The sequence below is a fragment of the Microtus pennsylvanicus genome, chromosome 10, assembly GCF_037038515.1.
Source record: "Microtus pennsylvanicus isolate mMicPen1 chromosome 10, mMicPen1.hap1, whole genome shotgun sequence".
NCBI classification, from domain to species: domain Eukaryota; kingdom Metazoa; phylum Chordata; class Mammalia; order Rodentia; family Cricetidae; genus Microtus; species Microtus pennsylvanicus.
In genome coordinates this window covers 52,870,791-52,897,875 of record NC_134588.1, presented here as the reverse complement: position 1 = coordinate 52,897,875, position 27,085 = coordinate 52,870,791, and the positions used below count along the sequence as shown (strand labels likewise).

Genomic DNA, 27,085 nt, shown 5'->3' with positions numbered 1-27,085 from the left:
AGTAGATTTTTCTACAACCGGCTGAGCTCTAGGCTAAATTTTGAGATTAGAAGTGGGAAAGTTCAAGCTCTTCCTTCATAGAGCTCATCCATGAGAGAGGTTTTCTTCTCAGTGATGTCTTTCCAACCCTATCCCAATGACTGTCAGCCCTTTAGAAAGAAAAGAAACCATTTCTTTTGCCAAACTGGAGGTCTTGCCTTTTCAGACTAACTTGATCTGGGGAGAGAAAAAAAATGCTTCTGGAAATTTGGGAATGGGCTTCAGCCAGACCCTGACAGGAGTGAGCTGCTTTGGTGGTTATCCATCTGGACCAAGATCGTATGGCAGCAATAAGTGTGATGAGAGACAGCATACGTAGCACCAAGATGTGGCCCCCCAATTTTCAATGCCTTGAGCTCTGTAGCTATTTATCCCCAAGCAAGAAGAGACACCATCATATTCTCTTGGGAGCTAGACCTGCCATTGGAACTAAGAGAAACAAATGGCCATTGCCTCTAGTCCCACTGACATACTGTCTGTCTCCACTGTCTCCTATTTACATAACACCTTCACAGCTAGTTCAACACCATGGAGAACTGCACAGCTAGGCATAATAGAGCATCCCCAGCTGTGGTAGAGGCAGGAAGATCATGAGTTCAAGTCAACCTTAGCGTAGTAAATTCAAGGCTAGACTGAGACTTGTGGGACCTTGTATAAAACATAAATAAATATAAATAAATAGATAGAAAGATAAATAAATAAATAATAAAAGGGAAAAAGGAAGAAAAACGAGAGAGCTGCTGTGGTGATGGTTTTTTTTCCTAGAGCACAACACTGGACCCAAGCAGCCCTGAAGGCATGGCTGAGTCAATAGGAAAGAAAATATCTCAAATTCCTACAAAATATCCAAGTAAGAATTGTGCCTCCCCCCACCCCCGTTGCTGGAAGACTGAGCTGGGGAAAAGGATCAGAGAGGAGAAAGTCTCTCTCTAAGGGCAGTGGGCTTTTTTGCACGGTCAATGACTTTATTACCTCTTTTGATCCTTCTCCACTCTTGGGACACAGTGAACAGCACTTGTGGGCTGGGCAATCCTTCTCTTTCCCCTGTCATCATGGAGACATTTCTAGGAATGTTACTGAATGTGACTCCCTCTCCAGGCACATTCCTGGGATGTATACTATCTGGAGATCAGAGGCAGGGGATACATTGTCCTTCCTGGCTCAACTGAGCAGAATCTTGGATGTAGGTCCCATTTGTAGGCAAGATTTTGAGAATTTAAAATGGAAAAGCAATCTTTTCTTCTAACTTTAGAGCTGAACTTTCATTTCCTTCTTTTAAAGAAACAGTGCATAAGGGATTGTGAGGTATTTGGGGCCCTCAAACAACCTCTACCGTTTATTGTTTGTCAGATAAAACAACTGAGCCAAAGGTCTAATCTATAAGGAACTCTTGGTTTGAAACCCAATTGACTCCAGGAGAATCATGGTAAATTGAAGGAGTGTAAGTCAAACACATTCTGTAAGCACATTCTTCCAAATTCTACCCCAACCCCAGAATCTAATCTTGGACCATAAAAATACCCAGAGAAATTCCCAAAAAGGGAAGTAAAAATAAACAAAACAAAACACAGCTATATATTTTTCAAACATTTATAAACTCTATAAAAATTTAATAGAAAAACTGTAACAATATTCCACTGGTATGCCTTTTGTGTTCTGAGCTTGAGTAGACTGACTGGCGCTTCCTAACATGTTGCTTCCATAGAGACTGGAATGAAGTTATTTTGTTTCCTCCATAAGTGCTGTATACTAGTGTCTCTCGGTAGAGGGGGTAATCTGGGGACATTTGGCCACGGCTGATTTTGTTGTTACTACTTAGTGGGATGGTGATGGTCTTACCAAAACTTGGTGAGTAGTTGCCTGGGATGCTGCTAAATACCTTTTGATACAGGACAGTTCCCTACAACAAAGAAATACATGACCAAACATCAACATCACCGTCTCAGTGAAGTCAACTCTTTGATAAGCCTAGGCATTTAAAACTGAGTTAGTATTTGAATCTCTTTTTGTTTAGGGGTGCATGAATTGCAGATGCATCTACCCAAATATTTTCTATTTTAAATGGGCTGTAATGGGGTTTGGGAATGGATCAGGGGGGGCAGTAACAGCTCTCTGTGGACATCTTTAATGACTCCTCCTGACAATAGGTCCACCAAGCTGCCTTTAAGAGCATGGATTGGCATTGTTGCCAAGACTGTCAGGGTAGCTACTCTGTGAATTTTAGTTAAGCCATAAAAAGTGAGCATGTGGATCCCAAATCAAGCAAGGTGTTGACTGAATCTATATGTAGTATCCACATTGCCTCTCCCAGTTCTTACTTACTGTTTTTCAAATCTTAATATCTCCTGTACAGCTAACAAATTGAATTTTCATAATTGCTACAATGGTTCTGGTAATGGCTATTTGTTTCCCATAAGCCTCTAAAGAGCCAATTGTCACAAAGAGCAGACCCAAAGATTTCATGCAGCTACGCAGCAATGAAGGGACACTCAGCAGTAATCTCTGGTGACAGCATTTTTAGTTTAAAGCTTTAAACATTAACAGTGTCATCACCTTTCAGGACACCTCCTCTTCCCCGTCAGGAGGATGTGGGAGCAATCAGTCCTTTGGGAAGGTTCTGTTGGCTCTCAGAGACAAGGAGCTCCTTAATTGCCACTTTTCTTAGTGTTTGAAATGTGTCTGAGTTTAAAAAAGAAGTTTCAATATTGAAATGACAACGCTTATCCTAATTAGTTGAGATCTTTTGCTGCATGTCTCTTTCCAGTTTCTCACGAACACATAAACATAAGTTTGAAAATTTTGCTCTATTTTATTTGACAAGCTTTGAATGAGGGGGGCTTACATATGTGTGAAATATCTGGGTCGGAAAGAATAGATTTCAGGAAAAATGAGCAAAAAGGGAAAGAGGCAAAAAGAGAGTAAGTGTATGGCCCCCAAACCAGCCTGCTCAAACTTCAATTTGCACTAGGATGTCCCCATGAGAGGGACATCTATGGGAAAGGAGCCATTCCTATGTGGTTTACTCCAGTCAGGAGTGTGATGGTTAATTTTGTGTGTCAGCTTGATCATGCCATGCAGTGCCCAGATTAAAGGTTATTTTCATGTGTGTCTGTGAGGGTGCTCCTGCAGGAGATAGACAGGACAGGTAGCTAGGTAAGTTTCCAGGGTGGATGGGTATCATTTCATCAGTTGAACATAGGACTAGAACAGAAAAGCAGAGGAAGGAGGACTTTGCCTCCTGTTTCTGTTTGCTGATGTGAGACCTAGGCTGGTTCTTGTCTGTCTGTCTTCTGTCGTCATCTATCACCACACTCTATCACATTAGTTCTGTTTCTTAGGAGAACTTTAAGACGCTGGTACCGAAGTCCCAGAAATTAACATGGACTTAATCAGTCAATATATAGTGAGGGAGTAAATGAAAGAATTTCTTTTCACTGAGAAAGGAGAGAGAGAGAGAGAGAGAGAGAGAGAGAGAACGCACATGCATGCATGCATAAATCTCTTCAAGGAGGTAGGAATGGGAGGTCTTTTGAAGTTACTAGGAAGTTTCTATTATTTAAAAACATGATTTATTTTTAATTGTGTGTGTGTGTGTGTGTGTATGTGTGTATGCACACACACGCTCAAGAGTGCAGAGAACAGAAGAGGGCACTGCGTTTCCTGAGTCTGGAGTTCTATAGGCGTCTGTGAGCTGCCTGATGTGGGTGCTGGATAACTTAGGAATTACGCAAGTGCTCTTAACCATTGAGGTGCCTCTCCAGCCCATGGTCCCCATCTGTTTAACTGAAGTCGGCATCGGCTTTGCTATGTAACAGGAATTCATTGAATGACAGAGATGAGATGGGTGAGAAGAACGAGATACACATTGGTGTGTTTAAGAGTGTACTGCACATTCATTTTCTGATTCCCTGCAGACCAAGGCAGTGGGGTACATTGTACTGCAGTGCTTCTCAACCTTCCTGATGTTGCCATCCTTAAAGCAGTTCCCCATGTGAGGTGACCCCTAAACCATAAAATCATAAAACTGCTTCAGTGCTACTTTATAACTGTAATTTTTATATTGCCATGAATTCCAGTGTAAATATCTGATATGTGATCCTCCAAAGGGGTCACCCCCAGAGGATGAGAACTGCTATTCTCCTTGTTACAGAAAGGAGAGATGCAGGCCTGGAGGCCTCTCATTCTGGGATGCTGTCTTATTGCTGACTGGCAGAAGGACCACTGCTGAAGCACAGGTCCCCAGGGCCACTCAGGGCATTATGGGAGAGAAGATGATACAGGGTAATTGCGCTGATTGCTAATGCCGTGAACGTTTCTCTTGCTTTAATAATCTACTTTTAATTTTACCCGTGGCAGTTTGTAGTTCCCACAACACAGCAATAATTAAATCTGTGTTCAGATGGTTGTAAATGTACCCAGAGGTCTTAAGCAATGGGTGAATTATACCCATTTAAGTTAGAGCATAATGCTAGCATTCAGCCCTCTCAGAGTAAATACTAATTACTGAAGTTCCCTCAAGTTCCCCTAGATCCCTTTAGTTTTTCCTTCTGTTTCCAGAGAGTGAGAGGGATGAGATTCAAATGGCAGGTTTTCATCTCAATATTATAGTCATCACTCCTCTGGTACAAAAGTCTGAGGCGGTTTGTTCAAAGCAGGGCCGGGAAATGTGGCTGCTTCTAAAGGCTTTCCTTCCAGAAGCTGCGGGGAGGGGGAAGGAGTAGCGTTTATGAAATGACACACAGGGAAAGGGCTGAGAAAGTGCCCCCACACTCCCATCTTCTGTTCATGAAGGGCTCCTGCTTCAGTGGCTCTGTTTGGCCCAGATGTGTGAAGAAGCCTGTTGGTAGGGGGTGGGGGGAAGCAATGAATCCTTTCTCATGGCTTCTTCTCGGGAGGGTAATTCAGTCCCTTCTTTCAAACACTCACTATTTCTCCATTGTAACAAGGGACACCAAGAAAGTTTGTTCTTCCTTAGGGGTTTGGGGATTTCACAAGGTTTGCCCTGTGGTGGTTGCCTGTGGGGAGCTAAGGCTTTATTCTCTCTCTCTCTCTCTCTCTCTCTCTCTCTCTCTCTCTCTCTCTGTCCCAGGGAGTCAGCAAACGTTTATATTGAATCCCTTCTGGCGTGGTATCTGTACACCGCCTCAGGCCCCTTGGCATTTTCCCACTTTTATAACTTGCATTATCATGGGACCTGGCCACTTTGCCCTCCCCTAGCCAGGCTCCTCCAAACCCCCTTCTTCTCAGGGGGGGCAGAGCTCTTCTGTTATACTGCGCTTGGCGCCATCTACTGCTCAGTTACCCTGAGACTTTCCGACCTTGTGACCTTAAGCCATTGAACAAGATGAGCGGTTCTCTTGCCATCCTCTTCTTGGGACTTATTCCCCAGCTTGCCTTGTATAACCTGGGGGTTAGAGTACATTAGCAGAAAGATAAAGGGAGGAGGCCTTCATGGGTGACCAAGTTGAGGAAGAGTTGACCACCAGAGCCACCATTAGAAGGGCTGGTGGCAAACTGACTGAGCTAGTTCCAAGCTGGAGGGATCAGGGCAGAGTGCGAAGGGAAGGCAGGGAGGCTTAGAAATTTGGGTCTGTCAATAGTCTCAGCCAACACCCGTAGGTGGCACTAGAGATTTGGAGATGTGGCTGTCACAGGGCGCGCCAGGGTTGAGGGTGCCAGGAGAGAAACAGGAGGGAGGCAGATTGGACCACTGTCACAGAGTGGAGCAGGGACACTAGGGACCAGGACAGCTCACTTAAAAGGGTGATGCAGAGGAGGCATGTGGGTAGAAGTGGACTGGTAACTGCTGGGAAAAACCCAGAAAAATCAGGGTTAAAAAGGCACCCCTCCCCCACCCCATAATTCCCCCAAAGAATGGAGAAAGACGCAGACCTTTCCTTCAGGATCTTTTATTAACGTATAGAAAATGTGTTTAAAAAAGGAACTATACAGAGGCTAAAAGCAACCGGGACTAAAAATACTAGTTAACAATGGTTAACAAGCAGATTCCAGTCTTTGAGCTACAGTGCCATGAAAGGATGGGACCAGCTGGCTCTCCTTCTTCCTTCCTCTCTGGCTGTTTATTTTCGTTCATCAGAGGGTACGTCACCTGACGAGCATAGTCGTCATACGCCCCTTTTCTTTGTCTTTTTCTTCCTTTTGGCCTTTCTTTTAAGTAAGAGCCTTTTCAAGTACAGTGTAGCTACAAAGTCAGTAAATTGGTCTTGGTTATTAATTTTTTTTTTACCTGAAAAGGCTATTAAAGGTTAAAACCACAAATTCAAATTCGGAGGGATTGGGGGATTTGGTACTTAGGATTTCTCAGGATGACAAATGAGAGACCACCGGGTTGAGTTTCATCCGCTTGGAGCCCCAGGTAGTAATCCCTCAGGGTCACAGTGACTTGTTTAGGGCACCTGGGAATTCCTGTAGGCTTGAGGGTACTTGGGGTTGGAACAGTGTGTGTGTGTGTGTGTGTGTGTGTGTGTGTGTGTGTGTATGTATGTGTGTGTGTAACTATAGGGAAGAGCATGTATGTTGAGGAGCGGCAGAAGGGAATAGACTCTTACAGATTCTGACCCCTGTTTGTGAGCCCCCAGAGTGGAACTAGGCCTTGAAGGGTGGTAGTGAAGAAAGGAGTCGGCATAGGATTGCTCCCTTGGAGGACGTTTTTTTGCAGGAACTGCTGTATTTGCTGTAGCTAATGTATGTCTGAAGGTGCTGCCAAGGAGCCACTACACTGAGGGGACTTGAATTCCCTCTTGGGAAATCTAGTTCTTTTAACATTAACTTTCAAGGAGAGGAAAAAGGGGTTCAGTGTTGGAGTTTTTGCCTGATGGTTGAAACCACCAAGTTTCTGATATCTTTCTAAAGTGGCAAAGTTAGTCAGGGTTGAAGCACATTGTTCTGGTTCAATGGGGTGAGGAGTGGGAGAAAGGCCTGAGGGAACGAATACATAGAGCTCCTCTCCCATCTTCTTGTAGCTCCAGTCTTCACAGACATCCTCAGATGTGTTCCTTCAGGGAGCCTTGAGAGTCTGGGAGGGGGGTTATGAGAATTTGGCCTGCACCCTGCTGATCTTAGCCTAGAAATTCATAGGATGTTTGCAATTGCTGCTATTTGTAGCTTGTTTGAACACACTTCATAACTCTTTGCAAATTCTGGGGTCAAATTGATACCCTAGGAACTTAATCCTGTGGTCTCACTTCCTTGATCCTGGTTCTGTTTGGAGGCTGCTGTGCTGCCCCAGGACTGGGGTGGGAAACCACATTTGTGTCCTGGCCTTATCTTCAAATTTTTTAACAGAAAGAATTGCTGCAACGCTATTTCTTACTACTACTGACTGCTGGGGTTGAGGATCCCCTGGAGTACTTAGCAGGAGGTGGGGTTGGGGGTGGAGCAAGAATTTCCATTTGTTAAGAGGAAATGGAGAGAAAGATGGAATTAGAAAGGCCTCCATGAGAATGTTACTGAGATCCAAGATGGCAGCTGCGTGGCTCACTGTGTCAGCTGCTTTACACACAGAAAAAGTCAAGGACATTTTTATCAGAGATGATGGCTCTCCTCAGAAACTGTGTGACTTCAGGCATGTTACTTAAGAATCCTATGCTTCCATTTCCCTCATTTATAAAACTGATTCTGGATTTTGGTTAGGATTCAATAAAGTAATTGATGTGAAGCCCCTTGCACAGAATCTGATCAATAGGTGTGCAATAAGTACTATTTTTCTCAGTCTCTACTAAAGGAAAAACAAAATCTAAATAAAAAATATTGTACCAGGCCTGCCCCTAGCTCTATGCCTCATTGGCTGTGCAAACTAGGAAAGCTGCTTGTCTGTTTTGGCCTTGCTTTACTTGAGCATGAAGTGAGAAGGTCATGTTAGGTGATCTCAAGAATTTCCTTTGGCTCCAAAGGAGTGTTTTTTTTTTTAACATTTGCCTAGGAGACAGGGTTGAGCATGTTAGTTCACAATGATGGATTGTTTAAAGGCAATAGGTTTCTCTGGGGACCGTGAAGCCACTGACTAGAAGAAAACAGCTTCCATCCATGTATCTGTCCCCCAATGCTACCCCCTCCCAGGCTCCCTCAGTATGGTGTGCCTGCATCTCAAGGTTTCTTGTACTTTTTCCACCAGAGCAAGTAGCCATTGACCATGCTTAGGAAAGGATCCATGAAGGGGCTTTGAAAGAGTTAAATATTTCTAAATTAGAAACTGAGCATCAGCCCAGCCTCACAGCTCGGATAATAGGGTGCTGTTCTGTTAAGTTAACAGAGGCCCTCTTAGGAACAAGGGCTGTGTTAAACAGATACTCTGCAGTAGCCTTCTTAAGCTGTGGAAGGAGGGAGGATTTCCTGTTTGGAAAAAAAAAAGTAACACTGTCCAAAGACTGTGAGGTTTGCCAAGGACATTTGGACAACCAAGCACTGCAGGTGCAATGAAGTCATGTTTCAGGAGCAGAGTGACCTTGAAAAATAAATCAGAAATGCTTCCCATGACAAACCAGGCTGTGCTGGCTTGGGAAGGAAAAGCGAGGTTGAGGCAAGATTGGTGTAGCAACAAAGAAAACCCTACTGCTTCTTGCTTCTGTGCAGTATGGCTTCCAGTGACTTCCTGATGCAGGCAAAGGACTGAATCCATGGGAACCTGTCTAGAGGCCAGAACTAGAGAAGCCAGTGCTGTCGTCTTGACCATGGCCACTCACCCAGTTTCTGTGTTTCTTTTGTGGGACCATCTCTAAGATTTGCTTTTGTTTTATGAGTCTCCATTGGCTTCTTTTATTTAACTTACACCCCCTCCCTTCTTCCTAGCTATTTTCTCAGAGCTTGAAGAATACAAAACTGGCTTTATCTAAATCCAGCGTGGATTTAGTTAGGCTGAACCAAAGCCACTCTTTCCAAAGGGACCCAGGTCTGCATCAACTCATCCCTGAAAACAGGAACGTTCCCTGATTCTCATGGCATCTCTTACTAATGGAGTTGGTTTTCCCGCTTAATTGGAGCAGTTTTCATTTGTTCTGTGAGTCCCCATTTTGCCTGGCAGGGCCAAAATACTGCAATATTATCAGGAGAGATGCTACCACATATGGGAGAGTTGGGCTGTGGAAGAAACAAAGGCTAAGGGAAGCAGTTAGTCAAAGAACTTTAGAAATCTGTTCTGAGGACTCAGCGGGACAATAAAGAGAAGCCCAAGCCATGGGCCAGGAGCCAACTAACTCTGCCCCCTTCTCCCCAGAGGGGGAGCCTTGACTCCTTTACTATCAGAATGAAAGCTGGCCACCCAGGGAGGATGGATGAGAGACTGAACCCAGACCTTAAAGGTCCACCCCATCTCTGGGGCTCCCAAGCCCCTTCTTGAAGTCTGGGCAAGTTTGAGGTAAGCTAAGCATTATCCCATTTCCTCTAAGATTGAAATTAGGTTATTTGAATCTTTCAGAGTCTTGTTATGGACATTTCAGAGTAGCGGGTAAGATGTCAATAGAGGGGGGAAAAGATCTCCACTCCTCCACACAATCCTGGGGAAGTGCCTCCGCTTCTGGAAATCCTGGGTAGAGGAAAAAGCAAACACTAAGCCTTGGGAGCATTTTCAAATGTGGTCACTGACTGCTCTCTCAGCTTGGTGCGTCCGGTGTTCTCACGGGTCCCATTTTTCTTTCTCCAGAGAAAAGGATGAAGGGGAACTCACCAAACCTTTCTCAACCCAGGCTTTAAAAAGATTCTCTAATGACCTCTTGCCCAGTAATCTATAGCTCTGCCCTGACGCTGGACTTCTGAAGGTAAAAATATGTTTAGGGTAGTTTGTTTAGGTATCCAGCTCGCTGGCAAGGCAACCTGGGTACTTCACATTTACCTTTGAAATGAGTGTTCTGTCTGTGAGGAGCTGATTGGCTCCCCAGTGGAAGGCACCAAGATATTAGGGGTGAACCTCACCTCTTTAGAGATAGGGTGTTGGTAGCTGGGAGAGGGGAAATCTAAACATCCATAGACATTTGCTTCACTTTTCCCTGCTGCCATGTTGCTATTCTTTTACAAACCAATCTCCTGTTTAATGAGTTCTGGGCTCTTCTTTGGCCCGAGCTCACCTGGAACCAGAGGAACCACGCTCCATCATTCCCGGCTTTTCAAAAGCAGTTAAGTAGGTGTCTGGGTGCTGTGAACACGATGATGTTGTCCCCTCATCAAGTCCCCTTTACCCAAAAGTATGTTCTGAAGGCTAGTACCTTCTTCAGGTTTGTCATCCCAGACGAAGAGTCTTCACAGTCAATCTCTTCCAGAGGCAGCCCTTGGAAAATGCGAATTCAATATGCTGGAAACAATCAGCAACAGGGCATGCAAAGAGGAAGAGCAGAGCCGCCTGGCTCTCGATTCTCGGCCGTGAATCCTTGGCGGTCACTAGTGACTGGTTGTTATTGTTTGGGTTTTCCTGTAAGTGTGTATTCTAAAGTGTCTGCAATTACACTCATCTTCTTAACAGGGTCCACTTCAAGTCAATCCTAGTCCTTTATGGGTAAGTTGGGTGCTTAGGATGGATGCTGAGTATTGTTGCCTGCCTTGGCAGGAACAAAACCAGGTGTGGGAAGGAGCAGATAAAATAGGAATCTTTAAGAAGCCCAGTGAAGAGGTGCAGAGGGTTAAGTCAGTCAAGTTCACATGTTTTGCGTCAAGCTGGCCACGGATCTTGGGAAGACAGTGGACTGCACAGTCTCTTCAAAACAGGTTGGTGTGGGTATCTCTCTCTCCTTAACAAAAGGAATCTAGAAACCCTTTTACAGAAGGTCGGATGAGCTGATCTTTGAAGTCCCTTCCTTACTTTACAGTTCCTTTAAACGATTCCAGGTGATGCTGCTGATACTATTTATAAAAAATGTTCCACAGGATAAAATAGTTCCCATGAAAGGCAGGTTTAGATTTCCATTGATGTTTCTTGATTTTTTTTCCCTGGAACTGATGACTTGCAATCTTGTTCCATTTCGGCTTCCTTGATGAGGTGGGCTGTACGGGCACACCCAGGCCCTTGGCTCTCATGCACAGACACAATACATAATGACTTCAGCTTCTCTTGGCATTGTTCTCTCTGTCTCTCTCTGTCTCTCTCTCTCTCTCTGTGTGTGTGTGTGTGTGTGTGTGTGTGTGTGTGTGTGTGTGTGTGTGTGTGTGAGAGAGAGAGAGAGAGAGAGAGAGAGAGAGAGAGAGAGAGAGAGAGAGAGTGAGTTCTGAAACGGTCTCCTTCCCTCCCCTTTTTCCCTTCCCTTCCTCCATCTCCTCTGTGGGAATTCTGACTTTTCCTTAATTGTGATGGTGAACCAAGGCCAACTTTGATCCTGTGTTTCCTATCACAGATTCACATTATGGGCTGAAAACTGAAAGGGTGTTAGAAATCCTTTTGGCCTAAGCTCCGATTCAATAGGTGAGGAACCTGAGGCCCAAAGATGTGAATAAACCCATCAAGGTCTTAGAGGTGGCCCTATATCACAGCCCTCAAGTCCCTAACTGAGTGTGTTTACCTCCAATGCTGCATGGTTGGGCTATATAGTTAAATCTCATATAACTTATAGGTTCCTCTTTATTCTTCTTTCTCTTAGCTGTTTGAAGTACATGTTGGATTAAGAAATAAAAACTCTACTTATATTGTTTGGCCATGAGTGTGGCAGTGAGTCTCCATCACAAAGATGGAGAAAATGGCAAGCTGACTCCAAGTTCACGATGCTAGGTGTGTGATTGTCCTCCAAGAGGCCTGTTGCTTCTGGTCCTAAGCTTTGTTAGATAGTGTCGGTTAGATCTGTAACTTGGTTGGCAAAGATACAAGATGCCCCAGATGGCAGTCATGGGCCCTGTAGCGGACACAGTGGGGCCTCGGGGAGGAGTGAGGACAAGGAGAGACCAGCTAAGAACCTTGGTGCAGTTTGGGCAGATGCTGCAGGGAAGACTGGCTGGGTTTTGATTTGAGAAGAAACTGAGAGGTCATGGCTTCTATAGCCTCCAGTTCCCCGGGGCTTAAAAATCAAATCATGTGGGGGTGGAGGGTTCGCTCCTCTCACCTTTGGAGTTCGAAATGCAATTTCCTCACTTTTCATTTTTATTCCCAAAGCAGAATAATAAAGTGGTGTGGAAAATGTTTCTCATGATCTCACCTCTTGGAGGGGTCGGCTCTACCTATCACAGGACCAAAACAAAAGACCAGAACAACCATTCTCTCTCCTCCTAGGGCGATATATTAGTCAGCAGAATGGCTGATGCTCATACAACTTCTTCCCCTGATTATTGCTAAGCCACTTGCACTGAGGGTAGCCTGGCTGATGACAGAACTAGAGACCTTCAACTAGGACATCAGGGGAAGGAATGCATGGTAACTTTGATCAGAAATGCAAAAAAAGAATCTCTAAGTAAGGTCAGTTTCCAGTGGGACTTACAGACTCCCTGGTAGGTGCCCTGATTTCTACTCCTGTCCCTTCTCAATGCCTGATGTAAGTTCAAAACAAAACCCTTCTCCAAGTTTCACCACCAAAGTTATTTCATGACAGTGGCTTATGACACCCAGGGGCACTGGCAGACAACTTTGGCAACTGGAGTTTTAAACAATGATTGGGTTGTTAGGTCTATAGGCTCTAAGGGATAGAACTAGAGAAGGGGTGGGGCTGGAAGAGAAGCCACTCCTCCTGCATGTTAAGTGTCAGAATGTGAAAATCTTTAGCTCATTTCAATGAACTTGGGCTGTTGTGTTGGGGTGTGGCAGGTGTCTTCCCTCTTAAGAGGAGACTGGCCAAGCTTTCTTACTGGAGCTCCCCTGCACTGGTGTGGTTACCTGGCCATGGTTGGCTGTGACCAGTTTACTATTATTTAGAAGAGGAAGGTGTCTCAGAAGATAGTAGAGGAAGAAGGTGTGTGTGTGTGTGCCTGTCACCATAGCAATCTGTATTTTATGGTCTGTTTTTGAATTGTGTTTTCAACTCCCCAGTTTTCCTCCTCTATGAGAAAGGAGGGGATGATTATGGAGGACTGATTAGCAGGGAGCGTGTAGCCCGAGGGTCAGGCTCCAAGGCAGCAGAAACTATGGGCAGATGGTACCTAACTGATCCCTGCTTCCTTCAGATGCTCTGAGTATGTTGTGAAGCACGTTACTGTTGCCCCTCCCCCCTTGTCTCATATTATAAAATACAAACAAATGACAAAAAAGATCGTCTGGCTGGTGGCTGGCTGCCCAGTGCTCAGAATTTCAAGGCTCGCCGTTTTCTCCCGGCTGTGAGCCGGTGGTTGTAGGGCCGCATCTTCATTTCTACAAAGGGGATGGAGAATTCGTGGCCTTTCCAGTGGTACCAGTTGATCCCCTGCGCGTGAGAGAGAGGAACATGTCAGATGCCCCTGCCCCCACAGCTGGAGAAGAAGAGAATGGCTGGATCAAGAGAGATCCACTATGGATTTAGCTCTTCTCCCAGCAACAAGCAGTTTATGCAGGGTTCCCAGTGTGACAAAGAGAGCTGGGTCTCCTTCTAGCGTTCCCTTTAAACAGGTCTGGGGCTTTATACAAGGCAAGTTGTGGGACATTTCTTATTGCCAGTTTTATGTTTTTGCCTTCAGGGGTTTCTCGCACTAGGGTGACTATGGTGAGTGTGAAGATCCCAACCAGGAGGAAGCATTTTGAATAGTGTAGTTGTGAACAGCTCCTTTGTGATGCAGAGACTTGGGTGGTTTCCACCTGGGGTGAGCAACCTCTGGGTTTCCCAAGAACTGAAGGGGCTTCCCTGAGTGTGTTCCACTGTTTGTCACCTAGCCCAGACTGTGGACTTGTAGTCTCTTTGGGAAATAGCCCTGGTTACTTTAGGTTTCTGCTCTCTTCCTTTTGGGGCCCGCTTTTAAAGTGCCACTAAGTCTGTGACGAATTGATCTCCTCCCACAAAGTGCTCTTTGTGTGGTCTTTTCTCAGGTTCTTAGAACTTCTTTTTAAAGGGGTTCTGTCCTCTGAACCACTGAGCACAGTCAGAACATGGCCTACCTGACTGTGCCTGGACTCCCCGTACTTCCCGTTGAGGTTGGTCCGGTGGCAGTTCTTATACCACCAAGCACCCTTGTATGACATGGCACAGTTGGTGACTGCAACATCGTTGTCTCTGTCCTCCGTGGAGAAAGGGCGCCCCTGGTGATAGCTGAGGGAGTCTCCTGCAAAAGTGAAAATCGGAAGCATTTAGGAGTCCGTTTCCACATGGAACCCTGGCTTACCTCTTCTGCTCCTTCTGAGCCACAACATGGCTAGGCTGAGCCTTCCTTCCATATAACCTCATTACCTCATGGGGGTCGGGGGGGGGTCACTGTTTCCCTCTCTAATCCACTTCTTTGTGCTGGGAACTTTATCCATATAGCTCCATCTTAACACCACTGTCTATTTCCCCTAGGCTTTTCTGGGACATGTAACACTCAGGTTCCCATTGTGTCCTTTGGAGACAGCAGGGATCCATGATGATTTGGACCATTCTGGATCTCCACTGTGTAAGTTCATCCTGCCTTTCCCCTGTGCTTGCTGGCCCTGATCAGCCTGCATCCACTACCCCACTCCTGAGAACTTGGTTCTGCCTGTGAAGAGGAACAAGGGCACCCAGAGTTACAATCTACAACAACCAGGGTGATGGGGGCATCATAACCAATGCCAAAGGAGCAGTGGGCAGGAGCATGCGCTGTGTCTTAGAGGGAAGCAGGCTTAGGTGGGGAGAAAGTACCCATGGTCATCATTGCCAAATACATGATGAGCTGTTGCAAATGAAGAACATATAAATAAACTCTGTGGGGAAATGGGAGGGTGGGTGCGCAGAGACTGCAAAGAGGAAAATTTTGGCTACATAGGAAAAGGGAAATTCCTAATACCACCAGATAGGCTGCCTAACACTGCAGTGAGATTTTCTCTCAGAGACGAATGGGGACTGAGTGTTCCCTTGTCAGTGATGTTGTGTAGTGGCGTAGGTGAACCGATTATTCAAGGTGAGAATCAGACCGCCATTCGCTTGGTATAAAACCTGTGGTTGGAGATGCTGGGGAGTAACTCACATTGTTTGTTGAATGAAAATTGTCTTAGATATGTTTAACATCGCTTTCCTCTAAGAGGGGCATAGTTCTGACTCTATGGCAGCCAAGGTATGGCCCTGGTGTCCACTCAGTACTTCTGTGAACTCTGGCCAGTCAGTCTTACAGGGGAGTCCTGAGGCAAATGCTTCATGCTCATCACATCTCCATATGATTTTGAAGGATTCAGACGTTGTACTCATCCAGAGCCAACCCCACCGACTGAAACAGTTTTTCTTTCTATTCCTGTTTGAAAAAGGCAGGAAATATATTTTCCTCTTCCCCTCTTAAATATCACCTTCACCTCTTTTATCCCAAGTCCTACTCAAACCCATTACCTTAAAAGTTCTGGGTTGAGTTTTACCCTCAGCACCCCATTGCTGACATCAGTTCACTGGCGGGTTTGTGTCTGCTCACGTTCATGTCATCTCACCTTCTGCACGCTGGAGTAACTACATCCTTATTCTCCCACCAGTTCTTTCTGGTTTCTACTTTGATGCTGCCGACCAATAGTTTCAGACGTGGTCCCCTTGGTCTTTGTACCCTCCGTCCTCATTTGTGCCTCATACATGTACCTCATATATTTAAGACGTGAGGACGTGAGCTAAGCCCTGGCTTTCTCTCTTGAGACGCTGTTCAGATTCATACCTTTCTCACGGCTCTGACATTAGCGAGGGCTCCTGTTATCTCCCATCAGGATTAATACAACAGCCACCAGTTGGTCTCTCTGTTCTTCCCTCAGATTTCCGGTATCCTGCTTGGGGCTGTCCTAGAGATCTTTCTAAAACCCAAATCCCATTATGCCACTACGGACTTACAAGACCTCCCTCCATGTAAAGACTCAATTTCTCCTTCAGTGCCAAGACTTTCCGGAATTAATCTTTCTGTCTCCTTTCTTCTCTCTGCTCCTCTCTCCCTCCCTCCCTCTTCTCTTCCACTGCCCTCCCTTTTTTACTCTTCTTATATAGTCCAGGTTAGCCTTAGTGCTCAATCTGTCCACCTCAACCTTCGGTATGCTCTAATAGGTATGTGTCACTGCCCTCTGGTCTTGTTCCTTGCAACCATACAGCTGGCCCAAAGGAGCCCATCAAGTCTTCCCCTCCACTGTTCCTAGTCTTTCTGCAACTTCTTGCTTTTTGGTCGTGGTTTCAGACTAATAGGCGGATTTTAAAGATCCTTTGCGTACAATACAGACACCCTTATATGAGTATCCTTAACCCAAGACTACCATTTATTACGCAGAAAGCTACTTTCCAGCATTTTCTGTTTTAAACTAGGTGGTTACTCTGTAAGAGTCCCCTGAAACCAGGCAGGAAGAGGTCCTCTGCCCTTACTGATGGCACAGTTTGGAAGTCTCAGATTGAATCTCAGTAGATAGTCTTGGAGCTTGAGGGCCATCAGAAATGCTGGAGGCCCTGGGGTGGCTGGTTGCCAGTGGAGCCAGAAATGGTATAGCCTAAATAAACCCAGGGTTTTATCAGTTGAGGAGGATGAATCACCATTCATTTGACTAGCCAAGCTTTAGGAAGCACTGGCCTCTGACCCAGGGGAGGGGCGTGCAGTCTTAACAGTTCTGCCCTCTGGGGTGCAGGTGAGAAATTGGCCTGGGAGAGAGGTTTCCAGGGCTGGAATCCAAGGTAGACAGACAACAAATGAGATTGAAGAGAGAAAGATGGAGCGGAGGGATGAGGGGAGACCGAAACTGAGGTAGGCGGCTTGTTTCTTTTCCTGGAGGAAAAGCATGAAAGGCTTCTCTGTAGGTGCAATTCTAATTCTAGGGAGTGAATAGTAAATGGTTAGTTTTTGAAATGATTTAGTCTGACATCTTGTTTAATGTCCATTTCAATGGCTGTTTTATGCTCAAAGTGTGGCAAATTGGACCTTTTGTTGGGGCTCTTCAGGCTTCTCTGATTGCTCCTGTGAGTGACTCAGCTGTGAACAATAGCAAAGGGACGCGTGTTTTCTCTGTAGAGTAACAATACCTGGCTGAAAACGGAAACAATGGAGCAGATGCAGTAATTGGAGGGGTAACACCTCGAGGTTCATTTTAATTCCAAGAGTCATAGGAAATGCCGCCAAAATTAAACACCAGCACTTAACTCTAAAATCAGAGAACTGAGATGTCCAGTAACCCCATGTACCAAACAGCAGCGTACCCGGTAGAAAAGGCTTCACGAAATGTGCTGTAATAGAGCACATTAGGCAACGGCTAAGGGCTAGCTCGGGCGAGGTGTTCTCATGGAACTGTGAGTGCATAGCGCTGAAACAGATGGTTGTTCTGCTTGGTAAAAATGCCATAAAAATCAACACTGGAAACCCGACCAGGTACACTGGCAGAACAAAGGCAGCTTGGCCAGCGAAACATTTGAGCAATGTCCTTTGCTCCTTCACGGTGTGCTAGGGTGACTGTGATGTTTGGGGGAGGGGGCCTCTACTGGCTGGTTTTGTATGTCAGCTAAGATGGAGCCATCAGAGAGGAAGGAGTCTCAGATAAGGAAATGCCGCCATGAAACCCAGCTGTAAAACATTTTCTCAACTAGTGATCAATGTGGAAGGACCCAGCCCATGGTGGGTGGTGCCAGCCCTGGGCTGGTGGTCCTGGGTTCTATAGTAAAAGCAGGCTAAACAAGCCAGTGAGCAGTACCCCTCCATGGCCTCTGCATTAGGTTCTAGTTCTGGCTGAGTTTCTGTTCTGACTTCCTCCAATGATGGACTATGATCCGGAAGTGTAAGCCAAAGAAACTCTTTCCTCTCCAACTTGCTTTCTGGTCACAGTGTTTCACTGCAGCAATAGAAACCCTAAGACAGGGAGCATCTTAAAGATTGGGGCATCTGAATTGTTTCCTTAGTTCAAAGGTCATTTTCCTAGTTGCCATTGTAAGGAGACGCCTACTGAGAAATAGTTCTGCTCTCTTCAAATGGGAGCCCACACAGGTTAATCTAGATAAGCCACCCTTTGCTCTCCCATGACATTCTTTCCAAGTAAACTTTACAGACACATTGCACTTACAGCAAAATTTCTGACTATTCTGTAAAATGGGACAGACATCACTACCATAATTTTCGAGATGCTATCACTATTTATACTTTTCCATGGGAGAAAACTAAAGCCCTAATAATTGATTCCTGGTCTCCTGAATGGATAGGAGGAATCTGTGTGAATGGCCCAACTGTCTGCTTCGCGGCTAGCAGATAGTTCACGAACTCGATGAGTTCTGCTGCTTCCTCTGCAGCTCAGGACTGGAACACACACCCACTGCCCATGGAGTCAGCGAGGGGCCCCCGGGTACCTGCAGTGCCATTGTAGCCTCCTATGCGGAGCTTGTATAGGCTTCTGCTGTCCTCTACAGCGAACTTGTCATAGTAGGCGAAGGCTGCCTCCTGCCCATCTCTCATATCAACTCGCAGCTCGTAGCGGCCCTGGGCTGTTATCCTGTGGATGTTATCTAGCCCTGTGGAGAAGAACAGACTGTGTACTGAGTCTCGCCCCAGCAGCTTTGGCAATGGGAGGGAAACATGCTATGGAGAAGGAGTTGGTTACCCACATCATTCTGCCTTCTACCCTAAGGCTGGTTTCAAACAGACCCCGCTAGGCTCTAGCTGTCCTCTTGTGAGGAGTCACCCCAGGTAACATTGGTTCCTACCATCTAATCTTGACCTAGTAACTGACAAGCCCCCAAACTCAAGATTCTTGGCCATGTTTCCCCAAATCTTCTATGTCAAATGATGGTAGCAAAAACTCAAGAAGTCTTGAAAAAGTGTGATCCTTTTGGTGTGTGCTGTACGAAGCAACAGGTAGAAACATGTGGTCAAGAGAATCTAAGATACCCAGACACAGAAGGGGTTCCTTGCAGCTTCAGGCCTCAGGCCACCTTGCATTGTGCTGCCCTTCCCTCCTGTCCAGGATTCCCGGGGCCTCCAGAAACAGGTCAGAGAAATGGAGAGTCCTGGGTTTGTGATAACTGAACTTTTGAATTTTCCATCTTATGATGGTGTTAAAGCTATCTGCATTTGTTAGTTTCTGCACTTTGCATTTGGGCCTTTCTCTAGGGTAGAGATTCACCATGCTATACTGTCTCCTTAGGCTGGGCATCAGCTCCGCCGAGCACAGCTGCCAGTCAATCATGTGACCACTAGGGCAGAACACTGTGTAGCTCACCTGTAATGCTTAGTAGGTTACTACATTAAACACCCTTTCAGCTTACCCGGAATTTTCACTGGAGATGTGCAGCCCCCTATTATAAGTTGGGGAGCATCTCTGTTGCTAGTTGCCTCCTGGCTCCGTTTCTTTTTTTGTGTCATCATATGCTACATGTTTATCTGCTATGGCTACTCTTCACCTGTCCTTCTAAACTCCCACTCACTTGCCCTCTCAGCATCCCAGGCCTTGGGATAACAAATTCTTATAAGGTACAAAAAAACCCTTTAAATCAGAGTTCAGGCAGAGCCCTGACCTGTTATTTTCTCATATCCCTAGCTACCTAAACTTTGAGCCATTGACCTTGTATTGCTGAGGACGCTGAGCCTTCCAGGTTTCTATCTGCCCCAGGAAGCTGGAGCCTTTTCGATTTGATGTGACTCCAGCTATCTTAGCGTGCCATGATTTAGAAATAAAAAGTGGTGTAGGTACTAGGAAATTTAGAGATGACTTAAACCTCCCTCTTCCTTTTGTGGGAGAGGGTTCAGAGGGTGAAGTGGGCGGCCAAGGGCCTAGGTCTTTGGTTCATTTACCTGCTTAAGATTTAAAGCTTTACCTTGATTGCAAGCGGAAGGCTTTCAAATATTGTTTGTGGAGCTGCGGCCCCACAGCCTGTCCTTGACTTGTGCAGGTGCTGTTTGCTGGTGATGTTGTGCCTGGATGCGCTTTAGCATCTAGGGAGGCAGACCCTTAGCTCCTAGACAGGTGGACTGCGGGTGGCTTACAGCTGCCTCTCTGAGGGTTGAGTGTTACTTCTTCCTTCTCCTCATACCTCAGAGCAGACTCCGGGCAGTGACTAAAGTGGAGGTACAGAAGACTAGCTTCCTTGCCCGACGGGAGTTCATGCTCCAGAGCATCTCTTGGACTCCATATAAAGGGAGTCTTCAATCAATGCCCAGTGTTATGGTTTTTCTGGATCTCTCTTTGTTCTTTCAACCCTCTTCTCAGTATCCCACTTAAATAAGAACTCACCCCAGTAAATAACTTGAACGAGAATCCCTCTTTAGGATCTGGTCCCAGAAAACCTAACTTAGAACAAAGGCTGGGGCGGGGGTGGGGCTAGAGTTACTGGCCATAGAGTATTGCTGCTTCAGCTACATAGCCTCAGGTCTCTCTTAGCAAACCCTCCTATGGGGGGACATCTTCATTGTCACCTTGACTGGATTTAGAAGCGCCTTTGGACAGAAACCTCTGGATCTGTCTGAGGGACTGTCTAGATTAGACTAATTGTGGTAGGAAGAACCTCCCGGAATGCCAGCTGGATAATCATTTGGGATGGGAGCCTGGACGGAAGAAATAGGAGAAAGGGTGCTGAATTCCATCTCTCTTTGCAGTTTCTATTCCGGATGCCACATGACTGACTGCCTCCTTTGCCCCCATCAGGCCTGATGCCATGATGGCCTGGATCCTCCAGCTAGGAGCCAGAATAAGCCCTCCTGTCTTTAAGTTGCTTTTGTTGGTTACTCTGCTGCAGTGGTAGGGAGAAATAACTAACACGCCTCATTTACCTTATGTCAAGGCTTCTCTTTCCAGCTTCTGGGTTCTGTAACAAGCTTCTCAGGCAGCCGACCTGACCACATTTTCTGGCTTCTCTGGCTTATTCCTTGCATCTGCTCGGAGGGTTTCCTCCCTGTCCCCGATTTGCATGTGTCAGAAGGATTCCTGCTCTCCCTCTTCTACCCCTCCTCTTTCCTATTCCCCTGATCTTTCCACCTCTGATCCCTGGGGCTTGTTGTCAGTCGTCTATCAGTTAGTCTGGGGGTGAAAGGGCGTCTCTAGTGAGAGGAGACACAAGTGGGAACAAAGCTCTAAGTAACCTTGAACAAACAGGGATGGTTCTACATTCCAACTCAGCTTTTCTTAAATTAAGATGGAAGCGAAACCCTAACCTTGACCCTAATCTCAACTCCCAGTCCCAGTTTATTCTAGTATTTCACGGTTGGCTGAACACAGAGCCCTTTCTGATCATCATTCAACAGCAGCAGCAGCTGCAGCAGCGGCAATAGACTTGGTATTCTTGCATGTAACTGTCGTTTAATCATATTAATATTGCTCTCTTCTCGTTCTTCAGTTTTAAACGATACTTTTACTTTCGAGGCATCTTTTTATTTATGGCACACAACAACTAGCTTTCCATTTTTTAGCAGCGGATAAAGCTTCTTTAAAACAAATATTTAATTAAATAGAAAGTGATATATAGAACATTTAAGTGCTGAATAGTTCACATGTTTCACAGGAATGATAGAAACTGTGAACCGGGTGCACAGTGGCTTAGGTTTTTGTAGCCATGAGTCTTGACTACTTATGTCTACATTGATTCATGGGTATTACTGGCTCCCAAGCTGTTTGAAAAAAAAAGTGTTGTAAATCAAAGCACATTTTTCTGCTTGTTTGAATTCTGAGTGTTTTTTTAAGGTTCTTACCGAACATTTTTATTTCCTATATTGACAAACATAGATTTGGCCATCTAACAAATACTCAAGGAACTCTTATCATTAATTGATATTTACACTTGAGATACGTGTATCTCCGGCAGTTTTAGGTAGTGATGTCTAAAGAGGAATGGTAAGACCCTAAGAAGCATACAATATAGTCTAAACTGATAAAGTAAAATAGATACCATGATTCAGGCCATATGGGAACTTGGCCAATGATCTCACAGGCAATGGAAGAAAAAAGTCAGTATGGCTTCTACAGAGGAAGAGGTACTTAACTTGGCTTTTGGATATAAGTAGGCAGATACCAAGGTGAGGAAGGGAAAATTGGCTAAGGGAGTGTTTCTTGAAGAGGAAGCTTCCATGGTTGTACATGGAAGGTGGGTGCTGGGGAAGTGGGATGGGATAAAGAGAAGGTGGAAAGAAGGATCCAGAAAGAAGGAGATTCAAAGGTCTTGCACCTTGGCTGAGGAGCTTGTTACCCTTCCCTCAGATTCAGGACAGGAGGAAGATCATTCTAGAGCCATGCAGGCAATGAGGTTACCCTGAGGGTAGGGAACTCACCACCCTCGAAGACTGTGAGGCTTGGACAAGAACGTGGCAGGTATTGGAGAGAGAAGAGTGCAAGTATCTAACACCATCATTTATCTGTTTCTCTCCGCCTCCATTTATCAACCATTAGGAAAATCTTACAGAGAAATGTAGGCATTCACACTCTGTCTGCTTATGAGCCAGCATCAGCACCATCAGTCTGACGTGACTGTGTTTATCTTCCTGTACTCACCTAAACCTCCATCTAAACTTCCTGCTGTGTCACACCTCTAGGAAACCATCTCTAATGTCACTCTCATTTTGCCCCGTCCCCTCCCACGGCAGATAATAACAGTCTCCCAGGAACCCAGCAGAGTCTCATTTCTCTCTCTACCCTGCAGGCTGGCTAGCTGGTTGCCTAGCTTCCGAGACAGGGCCAGCCTGCCCATTGCTTCCTTCCTGTGCTCCGTTCCCTATCAGGCCCATACCAGGCAGATCCTTGTCTTTGTACTTGCCTCATGTCAAGATCCATCAGCATAAAAGACTATTAATGAGGATGGGAAGAGACAGAGCAAAGAGGAAAACACCACAGTCAGATAAAAACAGATCAATAGCGGAGCCAAACGGAGCAAGAGGCACAAAAGCAATTCACATGCTGTCAACTGCTCAATGGACACACACTTCTGACAATCCCAGGCAGAAGGGATAGAGACGGACAGAAACCCAGGGCAGCCTGTGCAGAGAAAACACAAAGTGGATGTTACCTAGCCAAAACTCATCCTCCAGATTCCCAAAGCCAACACGATAATCAGCCCATTTCCGGAAAAAATCAGTTTGGCCGTTCTGCCGCCTCTGGAACACCTGTGAAGAAAAAGAGAGGAGATGCTCCATATGACTGTATCAGCTAGCATAAGGACCATTTCAGAAGTGAGCTTAATATTTCCGTGGTAGCTTTCGCAGGGGATGCTCAGAGCCCTTTTCTTGAAGTGCTGATGCCCCTGACAAATAGGCCGAGGGTGTGATATCGACATTAATTTGCACCCCTGCAATATAGAAAAGATTCAGGATACAAATCAAGCTACAAATAGTCAGGGGAAATGGGCTTGATTCTCAAATTAATCTTTTTGCACCACAGAGAGTAGCAGAAAGCATTTCTCACCAAAGGACTGGGACCAACTTCAAATCATGCAGTCACTGTCATCATCTTATTGCAGGCAAAGCAATTGCCTATCATTCACTTCCCAAGCTGTGTAAGTGCTAATTTCATTTAACCTCCAATACATCAGCCTTGGCTTCAATTTCCAATTACGCTTTAAGAAGGAGGCACAAATATGTCAGAAACATAAAAGAAAATGTCTCCCCAGGGTATTATGAGTGTAGTCAACATTTAACTCTTCCGAGCCTTCCCGTTGTGGAGCATTAAAGCTCCGGTGCTGTATCTGAGCAGTGCTAAGGGTGTGGGGGGGGGAAGAGGGGAGGGGGAGAGCTGCTTCCTTTTACACTGAAATCAACCCCTGCTGCTCTGCCTAGAGCCAGCTTCAGGAACTTGCTCAGTGTGCAGTGGCTAGCATCTCCAGCTGCCCTATTTCTTCTGCTCTGCACTGGCCTATCAGGTATGAGAGGAGGTGGTGTCAGCAACCAGTGTCTCTTCCAACCACTGTTGCTCCCTAAAGGCTATGACAGCTCTGGGGAAGAATCTGGGATCTGGAACAGGATGAAGACAAAAGCAGCTCTTGCAACTAGAGGGTCATCCACATTCTGTCCAGATCTGATCTACCAGATGCTACCCTCCAAGATTAGGTAATGAACTACCTCACCATGAGAGGCTCAAATGTTTCTGTGAGGTGGCTGCCTCCTCTTTGTTTTAGCTCCAGCCCATGGCAAGTAGGATCCTTGTGCCTCACTCCTTTCCTTTCCCCAGCAGCCCCTGCATTCACTTGGTTTGCAGAAGGTGCCCAAGGCAAGGAAGGCAGTCATCTCACATCCTTTGTTTGGGATGGGCCACTGCACCCTTCGTATGTGTCCTGCTTAGTTTTTATTGTCAACTTGACCCAACACAGAGTCACCTTGGAAGAGGAAACCTTAGGTGAAGAATTGCTGCCAGTAGATTGGCAAGTAGCCACGTCTATGAAGAATTATCTTGACTGAAGTGGGAAGGGCCATCTCACTGAGTGTAGCACCATCCTGAGGGAGGTGGGCTTGGGCTGTATAAGAAATAGCTGAACATAAGCCACTGAGCCAGTAAGTAACTTTCCTCCATGCTTTCTGCTTTAGCTTCTGTTTGTGTTCAGCTCTGACATCCCTCAATGATGGACTAGGGGCTGAAAGTGTAAGTCAAACACTTTTCTCCCCTGTGCTGCTTTTGGTCGTGGTGTTTATCATAGCAACAAAGTGGAACAAACAATGGTCATTCCTTTCTCTGCTTATGAGTGAGCGCCTGGATGGGGGTCTTGAAGGCAGTGAGGAGACCAGGACCCAAGTGAAGGGGGTAGAGAAAAGGACAGACCAAAGGATGGTGACAATGCAATCCTCAGGTACTCAGCCAGGGGGACTAGAAGCCTGAAGATGTGCCTACAGCATGTACTTACGATCCAGCCGCCCCCATCTGTGGTCATGTCACAGTATACTTGCAGCTTGTGGCTTAGCTCCCCGTTGAGGAAGATGGTGTAAACTCCACTCAGAGTATCTCCATTCATCAAGTGCTGGGCACAGTCTTGAGGAAGAGAGAAGAGCCGGCCCCCTACAGAAGAAAAGCAATTGAAAATTTTAGATTTATTACATGTGTGCCACACGCATGCATTTGGAGTCAGAGGGCAACTTGAGGGAGCCAGTTCTTTCTTTCCACCTTGGGTCCTGGGGATGGAACTCAGATTGCTAAACTTGGGCAGCAAATGCCTTTGACCTGCTGCTCATCTTATCAGCCCCAAGGCAATTTTTAAAGAATGGTTCCTTTCTCCATTATACACAGGGACCCTTGGGACAGAGGATGTTTTAAAGAGTCTTGTGGTTGGTACTTCATCAGGAGTAAAATTCATGATGCGTGGGTGTGACATTCAGTGTGCGGGTGTGAAACTTGAATGCATTCTGAGTCTGTGGTCTGGATTCTCTGCTTCTCAGTTTGCTTGACTAAAAGCTAAAAGTCTTGAGCATCCACGTCCTCTTCAGTAAAATGGGGGTAATAAAGCCTTCTCCCTTGCAGCATGAAAACAAGATGATGCCACTGATTGTTCAGAGACGGGCCAGCAGACCACTGTCTGGACCACCTTTTCAGTGGAAGAACGGCATCTGACCAAAGTGTTTGTCATCCACGTGGTAGCCATTAAGGAGGGCCCAAATAAGCTCAGCATTAGCATAGAGATGAATGTCTATTCCCTGTGCAAAGCAATCTCTTGATTGTACTAAACAATCAAACAGCCATGTTTTACAGTTCGGTTTAAATTTAAGGAGAGGGCAGGGGAAGTAAATTGCAGCTCATCTTTCAGAAGGAACAACCCAATCTGTAAAACAATACCTAATTAGCTGTAAGAGAAGCTTAAATCCTCAAGCACTTTCCTCTGAGATAAGTTTTGTGCTTATCAGGCAAGCCGAGAGCAGTCTACACTGGAGGACCCTGCCTAGAGGGCAAGTTAAAGGCACAGCCTGCCACGTGAGGCATGGTGGAGCTCTGTAAATGTGGGCTTCCGGGCCAGTGAAGAACAGGGCCACATGATACAGCTATGTTTCTATATGGAACCCAGATAGACAGGAAGAGAGGTTGAAGCCAGACTGCAGGTTCCAGCAAACACAGCGCCTCCTGGTGGTGTTACACACTACAGCTGTGACACCCTGCCACTTGGAAAGTCAGGACAGTGGATGACTTGGGCAGGACATGTCACACAAGGAAGACGGCACACTAAAATTTCTGAGAGTCCCCATCACAGGTTTTCTGTAAAGCATTCTGTGTTAGGAAGAGGCTACTGGGCTTCATCAAGTCCCCACCCCCAACCCACCTGACCCAGAGATATATTAACTCCGAGGACCATACTTCAGATCGCTACCACAGGTTTGCCAAAGGTTGGTGGAACAGGGCACTTTCAAGAATAGTCACACCAAGGATTGGTGATATGGTTCTGTAAAATTCATGCTTTACAAAGAGAACTTGTTTTTCTATTTAATTCTTGTGAGAAACTTTAGAGAAAGGCAGGTCGATAGAGATCCGACACCTTAACAAAGAAAGAAAACTGCTCAGAAAGTTACAAGACTCAAAATTTCAGAACCCACGTCAAGTGTACTGTAAAATCTATTAAAAAAAAAGGAATACATCCACGGATGGAGAAGATAACTCAGTGTTTAAGAGCATTTGCTGCTTTTTCGGATGACCCAAGTTTGGTTCCCAGCACCCACCTCAGGCTACTCACAACTGTCTGCAATTCCAGACCCAGGGACTCTGATAGCTTCTTCAGTCCTTGTGGTCACCTGCATACATGTGGTGTATATACACACATACAAATACACATATAGATATATGCATATACAAATAAAATATGAAGTTGTTAAAAAGCAAACCTTAAAAAAAATATAACCTATACTCCAGTTTGTTGAGGATCTTCATCTATGTAATGAGTAGGTGATTTTTGTACTTGACGTATAGGAACAAAATACTGCAGGTACAATATATGTTCCAATTAAATGCTTCCCTTCAAAACTGATTTCAGGAGTCACAGGAGAAGAGCTATTGACTTTTTTCTTTTTTCTTACGGTGTGTCCAAGACCTTCTGAAAACTCATGTCTCACCTCTCCTTGAAGGTTAGTTTCATTTCTAGGGGCAGCCATGAATGATTTCTGTCCCCTTTCTGTA

The 27,085-nt window shown here is 45.6% G+C and overlaps 1 protein-coding gene across 2 annotated transcripts in view; it reads right to left on the bottom strand.

Moving 5' to 3' along the window:
- Positions 1-5,932: 5,932 nt before the first annotated feature.
- Positions 5,933-27,085, bottom strand: part of Tnr (tenascin R) — a 403,177-nt gene continuing 382,024 nt past the window's right edge. For both annotated transcript variants that reach the window (XM_075988361.1, XM_075988362.1), the window contains 5 exons: positions 24,837-24,988; positions 23,013-23,109; positions 18,375-18,536; positions 14,027-14,190; positions 5,933-13,361 (listed from right to left, as the gene is read on the bottom strand). In XM_075988361.1, the coding sequence (XP_075844476.1) occupies positions 13,242-13,361; positions 14,027-14,190; positions 18,375-18,536; positions 23,013-23,109; positions 24,837-24,988 (695 nt within the window). In that variant the 3' untranslated portion in view covers positions 5,933-13,241. The remainder of the gene's footprint in view (positions 13,362-14,026; positions 14,191-18,374; positions 18,537-23,012; positions 23,110-24,836; positions 24,989-27,085) is intronic.